This window comes from Lepidochelys olivacea (assembly GCF_965140295.1).
Source record: "Lepidochelys olivacea isolate rLepOli2 genome assembly, chromosome: 3".
Taxonomy (NCBI): domain Eukaryota; kingdom Metazoa; phylum Chordata; order Testudines; family Cheloniidae; genus Lepidochelys; species Lepidochelys olivacea.
The window spans coordinates 151,785,446-151,799,610 of record NC_140413.1 but is presented as its reverse complement, the minus strand read 5'-3'; the positions used below and the strand labels follow the sequence as shown (position 1 = coordinate 151,799,610).

The 14,165-nt window shown below is 41.2% G+C and overlaps 1 protein-coding gene across 1 annotated transcript in view; it reads right to left on the bottom strand.

Annotated features, from left to right (window-relative positions):
* The window catches only part of DNAH8 (dynein axonemal heavy chain 8), a 589,186-nt gene that overhangs the window by 177,855 nt on the left and 397,166 nt on the right, over positions 1-14,165 (bottom strand). The window contains exons 51-54 of the mRNA XM_084624647.1: positions 6,945-7,186; positions 6,706-6,846; positions 3,900-4,137; positions 1,995-2,137 (exon numbers count right to left, since the gene is read on the bottom strand). Coding sequence (XP_084480773.1) covers positions 1,995-2,137; positions 3,900-4,137; positions 6,706-6,846; positions 6,945-7,186 — 764 coding nt within the window. The remainder of the gene's footprint in view (positions 1-1,994; positions 2,138-3,899; positions 4,138-6,705; positions 6,847-6,944; positions 7,187-14,165) is intronic.

Here is a 14,165-nt window from a genome sequence, read left to right as displayed (position 1 = left end):
GCTTTTGCCTGGGACAGAACAGGAATGGAGTCTTAGAACTTAGTAAGTAATCTAGCTAGATATGCGTTAGATTCTGTTTTCTTTAAATGGCTGAGAAAATAAGTCTGTACTGAAAGGAATGTAGATTCCTGTTTTTGTGTCTTTTTGTAACTTAAGGTTTTGCCTAGAGGCATTCTCTATGTTTTTAATCTAATTACCCTGTAAGGTATTTACCATCCTGATTTTACAGAGGTGATTCTTTTTACTTTTTCTTCTATTAAAATTCTTCTTTTAAGAATCTGATTGTTCTTTCATTGTTCTTAAGATTCAAGGGTTTGGGTCTGTGTTCACCTATGCAAATTGGTGAGGATTTTTTATCAAACCTTCCCCAGGAAAGGGGGTGCAGGATTTTGGCCACCTGTGTGTGTGGGAGGATTTTGGGGGGAAAGACATTTCCAAACAGGCTCTTTCCCAGTTATATACAGGTTAGACGTTTGGTGGTGGCAGCGATAAAGTCCAAGGGCAAAAGGTAAAATAGTTTGTACCTTGGGGAAGTTTTAACCTAAGCTGGTAAAAGTAAGCTTAGGAGGTTTTCATGCAGGTCCCCACATCTGTACCCTACAGTTCAGAGTGGGGAAGGAACCTTGACAGCTCTCTTCCAGGTGTGACACCTCCTCTTGCGGTCTCTCCTCTCATTGTCCTCTCTGTCACTATGTGGCCCCTTTCTCACTCCAGGAGCTGCAACCCTCCGGGCAGGTTACCATGGCGTTTCCCCTTCCAAGATGTAGAATCTCACTGTCCAGGCACTGCCACTCTGTCAGTGGCTGGTAGGAGTACACAGGCCCACACACTTCTCCAGGTTCCAACCCAGAGACCCTACAACATGCAGCCAAGGTCTGCTCAGTCCCCAGCTTTGCTGCTCTCTCCCTGGCTGCTTCCTATCTACCTCCCACAGGCTTTCTTCTCCATCTTTCTCTCTCCTGGGAACACTCTATCCTCAGGGCCATGCTCCCAGGGTTCTAACTCTTTCCCTAGGTTCCCTCCTTTCCTCTCTAATGCACAGACAATGACTGCAGATTTCCACACTGCCCCCATTTCTGTTGCCAGCTTCCTGGCTTTATATTAGCCCAGCCCACACCTGTTTAGATGAGCTTCATCTTCCAATTAGGGGTTGCTTTTCTGCCCTAAGCCACTCATGTGTGGCATATTATCCTAACTGGCCCTTTCTCAGCTTCCTTAACCCTTACAGGGCTGATGTGGAGTGAACAACCCATCACAGTGGCATTGGATCAATGCCTGGTTTATCTTTTTGTTATGAACTGCATGTACTATTATTGCAAACCCTCAGAGTGTACGATAAGTGCATTTTACACATTGAAATTAAATAAACCATATTACTACTCCAAATATTTATTTATTTCTAGGTGTAGTTCAAGGTATTGATTTTGCTCTTGAAAGTTTTTTCTGGTTTAGATTGTTACTAAATGAGAAGCATTCTCTTCCTTTGTACTTTCATGACAGTTGGGATCAGCTATTGCTTTCCCATTGAAAGAACTTCATATAACCAAAGGTGGTGGTAAGGTGTTTTCAGCAGATGTCCCTTGACTCTGAAATCCACCTTCCCAATTCATCTAAGAGAGCACTAGTCTGTTGATACTGAGAAACTGATGGTAAAATCTCCTTTAGCCTTTTTCCTGAGAGGAAAAAATGGCAGGGATTATTTGGATTATATTTAACATTTTTTTTTGTGTGTGTATGACTAATTCTATTGATCTTTTACATAATGAGCTTTATTTTAAGTGTTTTATGTGGACGAAGAGACGCTTGTGAGTGGCAAATTTGTAGATAATGAAAATAATGTAAATACAATTAAATAAATGTACAACCTGACCAAATCTGAGTAGAGACAGAGAATATAAAGACGGATTATCACATCCCTGTTTTATGACAGGAAGCCTCTTTATGTTACGCCATATATATTAGCTTTGCAATTAAATAAGAAATAGTGTACTTACTTTGTGTTGCTTAGCAATTGTTTCTACCAAAAACTGAGTTCTGACATTGTCTACATTTGGAACCAGAATAGATGCATAATCTGGGATACTTTCTGTTGGATAAACGTATTCCTGAACTCTTTTATTCCAATGTTGCCAGTCACCTAAAGAGAGCAACAAATGGAGAATATAGTACCTAATAATACTCTGTCTGCATTTAGTAGCTCCACTAGTCAAAATATTGTGTTTTCTCCCCTCTGCAGTAGACCCAAAGACAGCTCAGCAGCAGGTAGTTCAGTAGCAGAAGGAGCTGTCTGAGGAGTGAAGTTGTCAGACTCAAAGAGAAGCCTTTAACTTCTGTGCCTCCTACCAAGAGAATAAGGAAATGCAGGGTATGTAGGAAGGCTTCAAATTTATTCCATGTCTCTGCCACAAACCAAAAGGAGATGGTGAGCTAACCAACTCTTTCTTGGTGCAGCAACTTGAAGCTATGATTGGAGAAAGGAATAACTTTTAAAATGCTACATTTTTAAATGTGTTCCCTACACTGTTGGAATGGGAGTTTGCAGCTGGGGTTGGCTAGCTTCTTGGTTCTTTGATATTTCTATTTGTTGCCAATAGACAGAGCCTCACATCGCCCAACTGGTCTAAGATCTGATAAAATATTTTCTGGTTGAGGAATCATTCCAACAGATCTACTGTTTGTCTGCTTAACCAATTGGACCTCATGTTCAGGTTTCCTTTTGTATTTTTATGAAGGTGTTAATGGCTGCCATCAAGAGGATCTTTCAGCTAGAAGGTCACAACCCCCCTTAAAAGCTGATGGGTGTGATAACCACCCTCCTTCAGGCTCAATGGATGGAGCAATTATATGCCCCTTTACTAGAGGTGGATTAAGATTTATTGGGGCCCTATGCACAAAGAACATTTGGGCCCTCCACATCCCCCCTGTCATGGGGCCCCACCCTCTCTGCCTCCCCTTTCCACCATGGCCCTGCCTCCTGGCCTGTCCAAAAGCTGGGTGGTGGTAAGGAGCTGCCCAGGAAGCCCAGCACACTTTCAGAAGCCCTGCGCCATCCACCTGCCATGAGTGGTGCGCCATAGGGAGCATTTGTCCCTCACATGGTCCTCACAAAAGCAAATCAAGCCGCTTTAATGCCTTTCTGTAACAGGGAAAACAGCCCTATGCGTTCCACACTGCTGGAAATACCTGGTGGATTTACCTACTAAATACTATGACCAATTAACCTAACTATACTACACTAAATACTATCTATAACTATGTATGCTACAGGAATTTTGAAATGCTAGTTAATCAAAGCAAATGCTATGGGTGGGCTTCAACTCTTGCCATGGGGGTGAAGGAATTGAGAGGGAGTGGGTGGACATACCCCTTTTATACTCTCATCTCAGTGCATGAGGAAGTGGCATATGCATTGCCTAGTAGTACTACTAGCAAAAGTCTTTGACTCGAATGCATTGGGTGCACATACACCTACAGTGGAATGTATATGTGCACAATAAGTCAAAGGAGAACCAATACTGTTTATTTTAGAAAAAATGTAAAAGATAAAGTAAAATTAATCTAACAGAAATAACATGCTCAAAAATTACCTATGCTGTAGACTAATTAAGGTACCTCAATAGAAAGAATCCATGAAAACTAAATTAAAAACAAGAGGTATAAAAAATTATTACTAATCCAGAAAAGACCTCAACTCCTCCCCACTGTATACCTCCACATACATAACTTGCATTCAGATTCCATAAGATTAGTGTTCCAATAGGGTCTTAGCAAGAAAGGAAAGCTCTGACCATGTGACCAAATAATATGTAATTATAGAGTACTTTTATATTTTGAACCAACCTTATTTATTTGAAAATGTCATTAATTATCAAAAAGAATGTCAATGTGTTTTCTCTTACCATAATCAGTAACATGAAACTCATACATTGTTTGATTGGTGTTTTTAGGGATTTCTGGCAAATCTAATTTGCTATCATTTGCTCGAATGAAGGCTTCCAGTTTATCCCTGCTATCCAACTCCAGAAGAGCACCTAAACTCCACATTAATCCAAAAGCAAACAATTTATGAAGATGTGCTGGAGATGAAATACCGCCTTCTTCCTTTGAGGGAATCAAACCCTCCAAAAGATTAATAGACTGGAAATATACAAAAAACAGCATTAAGAAAATATGACAGTCAATTTTTAGCTTCATATATATTCAGACATTAAAAACTCATTTTGAAAACCAGTCAAGGTTGCTAAAGGACAATGTCAAACTCAAAATTATAACAAGGAAATACAGAGTAAAGCTATATATATAACCATGGGTAAAATTTTCAAAGGAACCTAAGTGACTTAGGAGCCCAAGTCTCATTTTCAAAAGTGACTGTCTCCCTGTAAATCAATCAGCTAGATTTTTAAAGGTATTTATGGGGATTAAATTCACAAAGAAATCTTGTCACCTAACTTTTAGGTGACTAGAGAAACACTGGGATTCACAAAGCTTGTGTCAAGGTTCCTCCCCCACTCTGAACTCTAGGGTACAGATGTGGGGACCTGCATGAAAACCTCCTAAGCTTACTTTTAGCAGCTTGGGTTAAAACTTCCCCAGGGTACAAATTAATTTTATCCTTTGTCCTTGGAATAACCACTGCCACCACCAAACTCTAACTGGGTTTACTGGGAAACATAGTTTGGACACGCCTTTCCCCCCAAAATCCTCCCAACCCTTGCACCCCACTTCCTGGGAAAGGTTTGGTAAAAATCCTCACCAATTTGCATAGGTGACCACAGACCCAAACCCTTGGATCTGAGAACAATGAAAAAGCATTCAGTTTTCTTACAAGAAGACTTTTAATAGACATAGAAGTAAATAGGAGTAAAGGAATCACCCCTGTAAAATCAGGATGGTAGATATCTTACAGGGTAATTAGATTCAAAACATAGAGAATCCCTCTAGGCAAAACCTTAAGTTACAAAAAAGACACATAGACAGAAATAGTTATTCTATTCAGCACAATTCTTTTCTCAGCCATTTAAAGAAATCATAATCTAACGCATACCTAGCTAGATTACTTACTAAAAGTTCTAAGACTCCATTCCTGGTCTATCCCCGGCAAAAGCAGCATACAGACAGACACACAGACCCTTTGTTTCTCTCCCTCCTCCCAGCTTTTGAAAGTATCTTGTCTCCTCATTGGTCATTTTGGTCAGGTGCCAGCGAGGTTACCTTTAGCTTCTTAACCCTTTACAGGTGAGAGGATTTTTCCTCTGGCCAGGAGGGATTTTAAAGGGGTTTACCCTTCCCTTTATATTTATGACAGCTTGAGTTTGGCACCTAGGCTCCCTATACAATGTATGAGGAGAGACAGGCATCTCCGAATAGGATTCACAAAAGCCAGCATGCTATGCAGCTCCACGCCTAAGACAGGGTGTGCTAAGCCTCACCCTTCTCTTGGAGATGGGTACCTAAGGTCAGGCTGCAGAAAGGCACCTCCTCTGCTTGGGATGCTCAGCAGTAAACCCTGTTCTGGCTTTAGGCACCTACCCCATTTCAGCAAGAAGCCCAGGCAGATGGCGAGGAGGAGGTGGTAGTGATGCCCATCTAATAACTTTTAACCCAGTGATTAGAGTACTCAGCGGGGATGTGAGAGATCCTTTGTCCAAGTCCCCCCTCTACCTGAGGGGCAGAAGAGAATTAAACTAGGATCTGCTTCATTTGAGGTGAGTGCCCTAACTATTGTGCTATAGGATATTCTGATATAGGGCTCCCCCATTCTTTTCTGTTGAAGCTGTTCCACTGTGGATACATAATAAAAGAATTATTGGCCCATACAACCTATCCTGAAAAACAATCCCTCACTCTCACAGATCTTGGGAGACAGAGCACTCCGCACTGACAGACACCCCCCCAACCTGAAGCAAATACTCACCAGCAACCACACACCACACAACAAAAACACGAACCCAGGAACCTATCCTTGCAACAAAGCCCGATGCCAACTATGTCCACATATTTATTCAAGTGACACCATCATAGGACCTAATCACATTAATTACGCCATCAGGGGCTCATTCACCTGCACGTCTACCAATGTGATATATGCCATCAAGTGCCAGCAATGCCCCTCTGCCATGTACATTGGCCAAACCAGACAGTCTCTACACAAAAGAATAAACGGACACAAATCTGACATCAGGAACCATAACATTCAAAAACCGGTAGGAGAACACTTCAACCTCTCTGGCCACTCAGTAACAGACTTAAAGGTGACAATTTTGCAACAGAAAAGCTTCAAAAACAGACTCCATCGAGAAACTGCTGAGCTTGAATTAATATGCCAACTAGATACCATTAACTTGGGTTTGAATAGAGAATGGGAGTGGCTGGGTCATTACACATATTGAATCTATTTCCTTAAGTTAAGTATCCTCACACCTTCTTGTCAACTGTCTAAATGGGCCATCTTGAGTATCTCTACAAAATTTTTTTTCTCCTGCTGACAATCGCTCATCTTAATTAATTAGCCTCTTACTCCAGCTTTTCATATTCTCTGTATGTGTATATATATATATCTTCTTACTATATGTTCCATTCTTTGCATCCAATGAAATGGGCTGTATCCCACGAAAGCTCATGCTCAAATAAATTGGTTAGTCTCTAAGGTGCCACAAGTACTCCTTTTCTTTTTGAAAATAATTTAGATGGCAATATCTGTTCTACCTGCATAATGTAGTTACATTCTAAAAGCTCCATTTTTGGATTAAGGTTTAGTTTCATGTATGTATATGCTGCTTCAAAGATTCTGTCATATAAATTCTGTAAAATATCAGCTTCTTGAGGTGTACGTTTCTTTAGCCATGCCTGCAAAATAAAATAAAAAAACATAAAATTTGTCTACATACAAAGTACAACAAAATAAAATTAATAAGTAATACCCTTCCCCTCCGTCTTAACCTTACTTGTAAAATTGGTCTCCAGTTGAGGGCTGAAGAACTGATGTAGACCATGCCCATTCTAGAAACTGTTGCAGGAGAGGCATTCTCAATGTTGTGAACCTCAAATAACAGTTTACACGTAGGAGACATAGGAATTCTATCACCATTAGCTAGAGTCAGAGTCTTGTTATCATCCAAAACAGAATTTAGATTCTCAATCCAAATTGCATCCACAGGACCATCTAAAATCAGAAAGATATTCTCACCTGGAAACAATCAAAACAGAAATAATTCACATTTTTACATCAAAATGGGAACAAAATATATTCAAAGGAGGATATTTTAAATAGCTAAGCTATATGTATAAAAGGAGTTACTTACCTATAGTAAAGTTATTTACCTATACAGTAACTGGAATTCTTTGTGATGTGCTGTCCATATGCATATTCCACTTATGATGTGCAGGCACTGTTGATCAGTCTTTTGGCCAGCAGTACCTGTTATGGCCACACATATATGCCGAGGGTCCTCATGCCCCACACCAAGGGCATAAAAGAACAGAATGGGTCAATCACCACACAGTTTCCTTTCTGCTGCAGAATCCTAGTGATACAGAACTCCAAGGTAAAGGGAATAGAAGGCAGGTCATGGAATATCGATATGGTCATCACAACTTGAAAAACTCCAGTTACCCAGGTAAGTAACTTTCCTTTCTTTTCTGAGTGATTGTCCATATGCATATTCTACTTATGGTGAGGCTCAGAGTCTTAGGAGAATAGGGATTGTAACAGTCTTACCAAATGCAGCATCTGATCTGGAGGTTTCAGTGATTGCATAATGCATCGTAAATGTATGAATAAAACCTCAGGTGACTGCTTTACGTATATGCATACTCAAAATATTCCTCACAGATGCTGCTGAGACTGCCTGAGGGCTGGTGGAGTGAGTTCTGAGAGAAGCAGGAGGTTCCACTTTGGCCACTTCAAAACAGGTTCTCACACAGTGAGATAGGTAAATTTCTTACTTAGTCATTTTATTTCTACTCGCAATGTCTGCCACAATTGTGATACATACGGGCTAGTCTCCTCCTGTCTACATTTTCCAGAGGCAATTCAAAGCTGTAGCACAGCTAATGCCAGCCATGCCCCTTCTCCAGCCTGCTGCCAGATGATTCGTTCCAAAGCTGTGTAAAACCGACAGACTATGATTAGTAACATTAATTTCAATGAGAACTATGTACAGTAAGCTATGGACTAAAGCAAAACTATCAAAATTAAATACTGTCCCTAGGAAGCCAGGCAGGGAGGGTAGAATTGGGAAAGAAAATTAGGAAATTTACCATTCTGCAGCCCAACATCTCCCATAATTTTGATATGTATGAGAAGTAGCGAGCAGTGAAAAGAAGTAGGGAGGGATAAGAAAAACGGAATGAGACAGGAAAGACCCCCAGAGTTAATTGCCTAAAATGGCAATGCTATTACTAGACCACTACCTGCAGCATCCTCCTGCCAAAGGAGGCCTCTGCAGAGGACAAAATGTCCACTGTACAGTGTGTAATAAAGATATAAACCAACAACCATGTTGCTGCCCCGCAGGTCTTTGTGGTGGAAGCATAAGCTCTTTCTTCCCACAAAGTGTCCACGGATCTTGTGAAGTGTGCCTTGATGCTGTCTGGAACAAGAGCATCTGACACATTCTATGACTCTATGGTGCATGGCTTGATCCATTTAGCTACCAATAGCTTAGATAACCTGAGCCCTTGGCACTTCAGATGAAAGTGGCCAAACAAGAAGATCAATATTCTGATCACTTAGGTGCACTTGATATAGATCTTTAGTGCTCTTCAAACTTCTAAAGTGTGCCACAGCTTTTCTGTCAGGTGCTATGGCTTTGGACAGAATGAAGGGAGGACGACTCCTGTGAGGCATGGAAAGGTGAATTCATCTTAGGCAAGGACAATTCTGGGATTTTTAGCATCACCTTGTCATCATGGAACACACAGTGGGATTCCTGCATGGATAAAACTGCCAGTTCAGAAACTCATCTAGCAGGTGTGAGGGCGACCAGTAAACAGTTTTTGATGGATAGGTAGAATGGAGATATTGATGTCAGAGGCTTAAAATGGTGTGTGGTTAGGGCTTTTAACAGCAATGGTAGGTCCCACCTAGGAAAGATAGATCTAACCACAGGTTTAGTTAGTCTGACTGGTCTGAGACATCTGGATACCTCAAGGTTCTCTGTCAAGGAACCAGAAGGATCCTGCAAATAGGATACTACTGGTGCTATGAAGCTGGGCTGAATATCCTGGTCTATGCCTTCCCTGAAGAAAGTCCAAAAAAAAAAGTGGAATAGCAGGATCCTTAGCAATTTTGTTGTGTTCTTGATTCCATTAGTTAACTTAGTCCAGATGGAGGAGTAGGCCTCACGTTGACCTTTGGTATGACTGTGAGTTTCAGGGAGAAGAGTACTAGTGGAGGTACACACAGAAGCATATCCAGATGATGCTTGATGGTAACATACCATAACCAGCCCTGCATACACCAAAGATGTAGTCTGTGTGTGCTCTTACAACTTGCATATCTGCTTATTCGTTTACCTTTCCCAGAGGTTTCACATTCTTCTCTGTTCACATCCTGGAAGGATAAATGCAGCAGGACAGCTATCTCAGGTGAGGATTTAGAATGCTGGTACTTGCTTTTAGGCTTGTCCTTTACAACTTACTCAGGATTATGCAACATTTTTGCACCAGGTTTCAAACATTTCTGGAGGGAAAAAACTTTTGCTTCATATTTTTTATTGGTCTGCTCAGAGCCTGAATCTGAGAGCTCCCCTTCCTCAGTGGAGGAGGAAGTGTTTGAGTCAGAAGACTCTTAGGTTATTTTATTTTGGCCATATAGGGTCAGACCAATGATCCATCTTGCCCAGTATCCTGTCTTTCAACAGTAGCCATTGCCAGGTGCTTCAGAGGGAATGAACAGAACCGGCAATCATCGAGTGATCCATTCTGTATCCTCCAGTCCCAGTTTCTGGCATTCAGGGGCTAGGGATACCCAGAGCATGGGGTTGCATCCCTGATCAGCTTGACTAATAGCCATTGATGGACCTATCCTCCAGAAACTTATCTAATTCTTTTATGAACCCCGTTATAGTTTTGGCCTTTATAGCATCACCTGGCAATGAGTTCTTCAGGTTGACTATGCATTGTATGAAGAAGTACTTCTTTTTGTTTGTTGTAAACTGCTGCCTATTAATTTAATTGGTTGACCCCTAGTTCTTGTGTTATGTGAAAGAGTAAATGACAGTTTCTTATTCACTTTCTCCACACAATTCATGATTTTATAGACCTCTATCATATCCCCTCTTAGTCATCTTTTTTCCAAACTGAAAAGTCCCAGTGTTTTTCATCTCTCCTCATATGGAATCTGTTCCAGACCCTTAATCATTTTATTGCCCTTCTCTGTATCTTTTTAAATTCTAATATATCTTTTTTGAGATGGGGTGACTAGAACTGCATGCAGTATTCAAGGTGTAGTCATACCATAGATTTATATAGTGGTATTATGATATTTTCTGTATTATTATCTATCCCTTTCCTAATGATTCCTAACATTCTGTTAGCTTTTCTGACTGCCATTGCACACTCAGTGGATGTTTTCAGCGAACTATACACAATGACTCCAGGATCTCCTTCTTGAGTGGTAACAGATCATTTAGACCCATCATTTTGTATTTATAGTTGGGATTACATTTTCCAATGTGCATTACATTGCATTTATCAACACTGAATTTCATCTGCCATTTTGTTGCCCAATCACCCATTTTTGTGAGATTCCTTTGTAACTCTTTGCAGTCAGGTTTGGACTTCACTATCTTGAGTAATTTTGTATCATCTGCAAATTTTGCTACCTCACTGTTTACCCCTCTTTCCAGATCATTTATGAGTATGTTGAACAGCACTAGTCCCAGTACAGATACCTGGGGGACACCACTATTTATCACTTTCCATTCTGAAAACTATTTACTTCTGCCCTTTTTGTCCTGTCTTTAAACCAGTTACTTATCCATGAGAGGACCTTCCCTCTTATCCTATGACTGCTTACTTTGCTTAAGAGCCTCTGGTGAGGGACCTTGTCAAAGGCTTTCTGCAACTACAAGTCCACTGTATCCACTGGATCACCCTTGTCCACATGCTTGTTGACCCCCTTAGAGAATTCTAATAGTTTGGTGAGGAATGATTTCTCTTTACAAAAGCTGTGTTGACTCTTCCTCAACACATCATGTTGATGCATGTGTCTGATAATTCTGTTTTTTACTATAGTTTCAACTAATTTGCCTGGTACTGAAATTAGGCTCACTGGTCTGTAATTGCCAGGATCACCTCTTGCGATTTTTTCAAAAATTGGTGTCACATTATCTATCTGCCAGTCATATAGTACATAAACTGACAATCTGCAGTCCCAAACTGTAAACTGGCCAACTAATAAGATTTTTGACTAAAGAAATCTCATCACTTTGGCTCCCAGTCTTTCGGCGTGGTTTTGAATTGTTGCCTGGAATTCTCATTTGAGCTGTCATCACCAGGGAACCATGCACCAGGTAGGAATAAAAGAGTTCATCTCTCTTAGAGGGAATGTGATATGTGTCTGATTTTCAGAACACTGAAGCTGCTGAAGTGGGAATCTGCCAAAGAATTTTTGCAGGGTCTATAATGGCCTCATGAAACAGAGATGGTCCATCCCCTTTGAGGGTAGTAGAACCCTCAGAGAACCCCTGTTCCATTGTATGACAGGAATATGGATGTATATGAGGGCCTATGAAATGGCAGAATCAGATCCTGGGAGAGAGGAAGTGGTCCTGGAGGAACAATTAGTGTATGGGAAAAATCCTGTGCTTCTGCTCCTTTTAGGTTCTGGGACCAGGATTCTTGTTTTGCAGGGTGCAGCAAGTCTCTCCTCTCTCCCAGCCAACAGGACAAGCCCTGGAAAGGAGGGCAGCATACTAATCAGAGATGGCTCCCTGTTACAACTTATTAATTGGAAACAGCAGACAAGGATTGGATAACATCAATGAGTTATGAGTAGGCTCCTGAACCTCTTCCAAATGGATTTTAACTAGTCTTGAAAACTCTTGAAATCATCTATCTGTAGCATAATGGGAGAAAGCACAGCCTCATCCAAGGAAGACAACATCATTATGGTAGGTCCCAATAAGTCAGCAGAAAGGATTGGCAACTCCATAGTAGGATCTCAGATTGAGAAGCCTGTTCCTGCAAAATGGGTAGATCCTCCAGTGCCAGGTATATTGTTATTAATGTAAAGCACATTAATTAGGATAAACAGTGGTACTGGAGCAAGTGATGAAGGCTGCAGTACTGGAGCAGCAGAAGTAGATAGCACCAGAGTTGGAGTTACAGTAGTTGGTAACAAGCTCGGAGAGCAGGAAACATGAGATGACACTGTACTAGACACTGTTTTCGCCTGGTATTTCAGTGCTGAGGCCACATGGGGCAGCAAAATCTCTCTTGAGTGGAACAGTGCATTTGAAGCCACTTTCTTTTCTGAGGAGAGCCTGATTGGAGAGCTGCCTCTCATATTTTCCCCATGCCCCTTCTTCACAGCAGGAACACTATCAGTCTTTCTCAGATTCTGGGCTAAAGAAGCAGCTGATGGGATTTCAGATGTTGTAGACCTCTTATTCCCTGGAGCACTCCTATAACTTACCAGGTCATAAATAGAAGGGTCAAAGGACCCCAGTTCTGAAGATGGTTTCATGGATCTGCCCATTAAAAATATTTGTAGGTGAGCCTCCCTAGATTTTCAGTTCTTATGAGTAAAGGACCTACAAATTGTACAGTTGCCAGGAATGTGCAATTCTCCCAAACAAAATAAGCACTTTGGAGTCATAGAATGATAGAATATCAGGGTTGGAAGGGACCTCAGGAGGTCATCTAGTCCAACCCCCTGCTCAAAGCAGGACCAATCCCCAATTAAATCATCCCAGCCAGGGCTTTGTCAAGCCTGACCTTAAAAACTTCTAAGGAAGGAGATTCTACCACCTCCCTAGGTAACACATTCCAGTGTTTCACCACCCTCCTAGTGAAAAAGTTTTTCCTAATATCCAACCTAAACCTCCCCCACTGCAATTGAGACCATTACTCCTTGTCCTGTCATCTTCTACCACTGAGAATCATCTAGAACCATCCTCTTTGGAACCACCTCTCAGGTAGTTGAAAGCAGCTATCAAATCCCCCCTCATTCTTCTCTTCTGCAGTCTAAACAATCCCAGTTCCCTCAGCCTCTCCTCATAAGTCATGTGTTCCAGACCCCTAATCATTTTTTTGCCCTTTGCTGGACTCTCTCCAATTTATCCACATCCTTCTTGTAGTGTGGGGCCCAAAACTGGACACAGTACTCCAGATGAGGCCTCACCAATGTCGAATAGAGGGGAACGATCACGTCCCTCAATCTGCTGGCTATGCCCCTACTTATACATCCCAAAATGCCATTGGCCTTCTTGGCAACAAGGGCACACTGTTGACTCATATCCAGCTTCTCAATGTTCATCATTCATGAGCATTACTTAAAACTGAGAGACTTAAAAGAGGCCATCTCAGTATCAAGAGTAAAGATAATTTCCTTAAAAAATAACCCAAGCTAAATACAAATAACGTACGAAATGGGCAACAAGCTAACTACTACTGATTATAAAATGTATATACAAAGACAGAGAAAAGGGGATAGGAGTTCACTGAAGTAACAGACTGACAGGTTTAAGAGTAGCAGCCATGTTAGTCTGTATCCGTAAAAAGAAAAGGAGTACTTGTGGCACCTTAGAGACTAACAAATTTATTAGAGCATAAGCTTTCGTGAGCTACAGCTCACTTCATCGGATGCATACTGATGAAGTGAGCTGTAGCTCACGAAAGCTTATGCTCTAATAAATTTGTTAGTCTGTAAGGTGCCACAAGTACTCCTTTTCTTGTAACAGACTGAGCAGCTCTGTCTCGAAGCCAGGAGGTGGTAAGAGTAACTGAATAATGGTTGGCCTGCTCTGACCTTTCATGTTCTCAGTGTGGAGCATCAAGAAACTTGGAGTGGATGTTCAGCCACAAGGAGCACTCATGGCCATAAAGACTCCAATGTCAGATGTATGAGATGCATGCACACCATAAGTGGAATATGCATATGGAAAATCAGTAAAAGGAGAACTCTTGTCTTCCAGTAGCATTGACTCGACAAAGCCCCA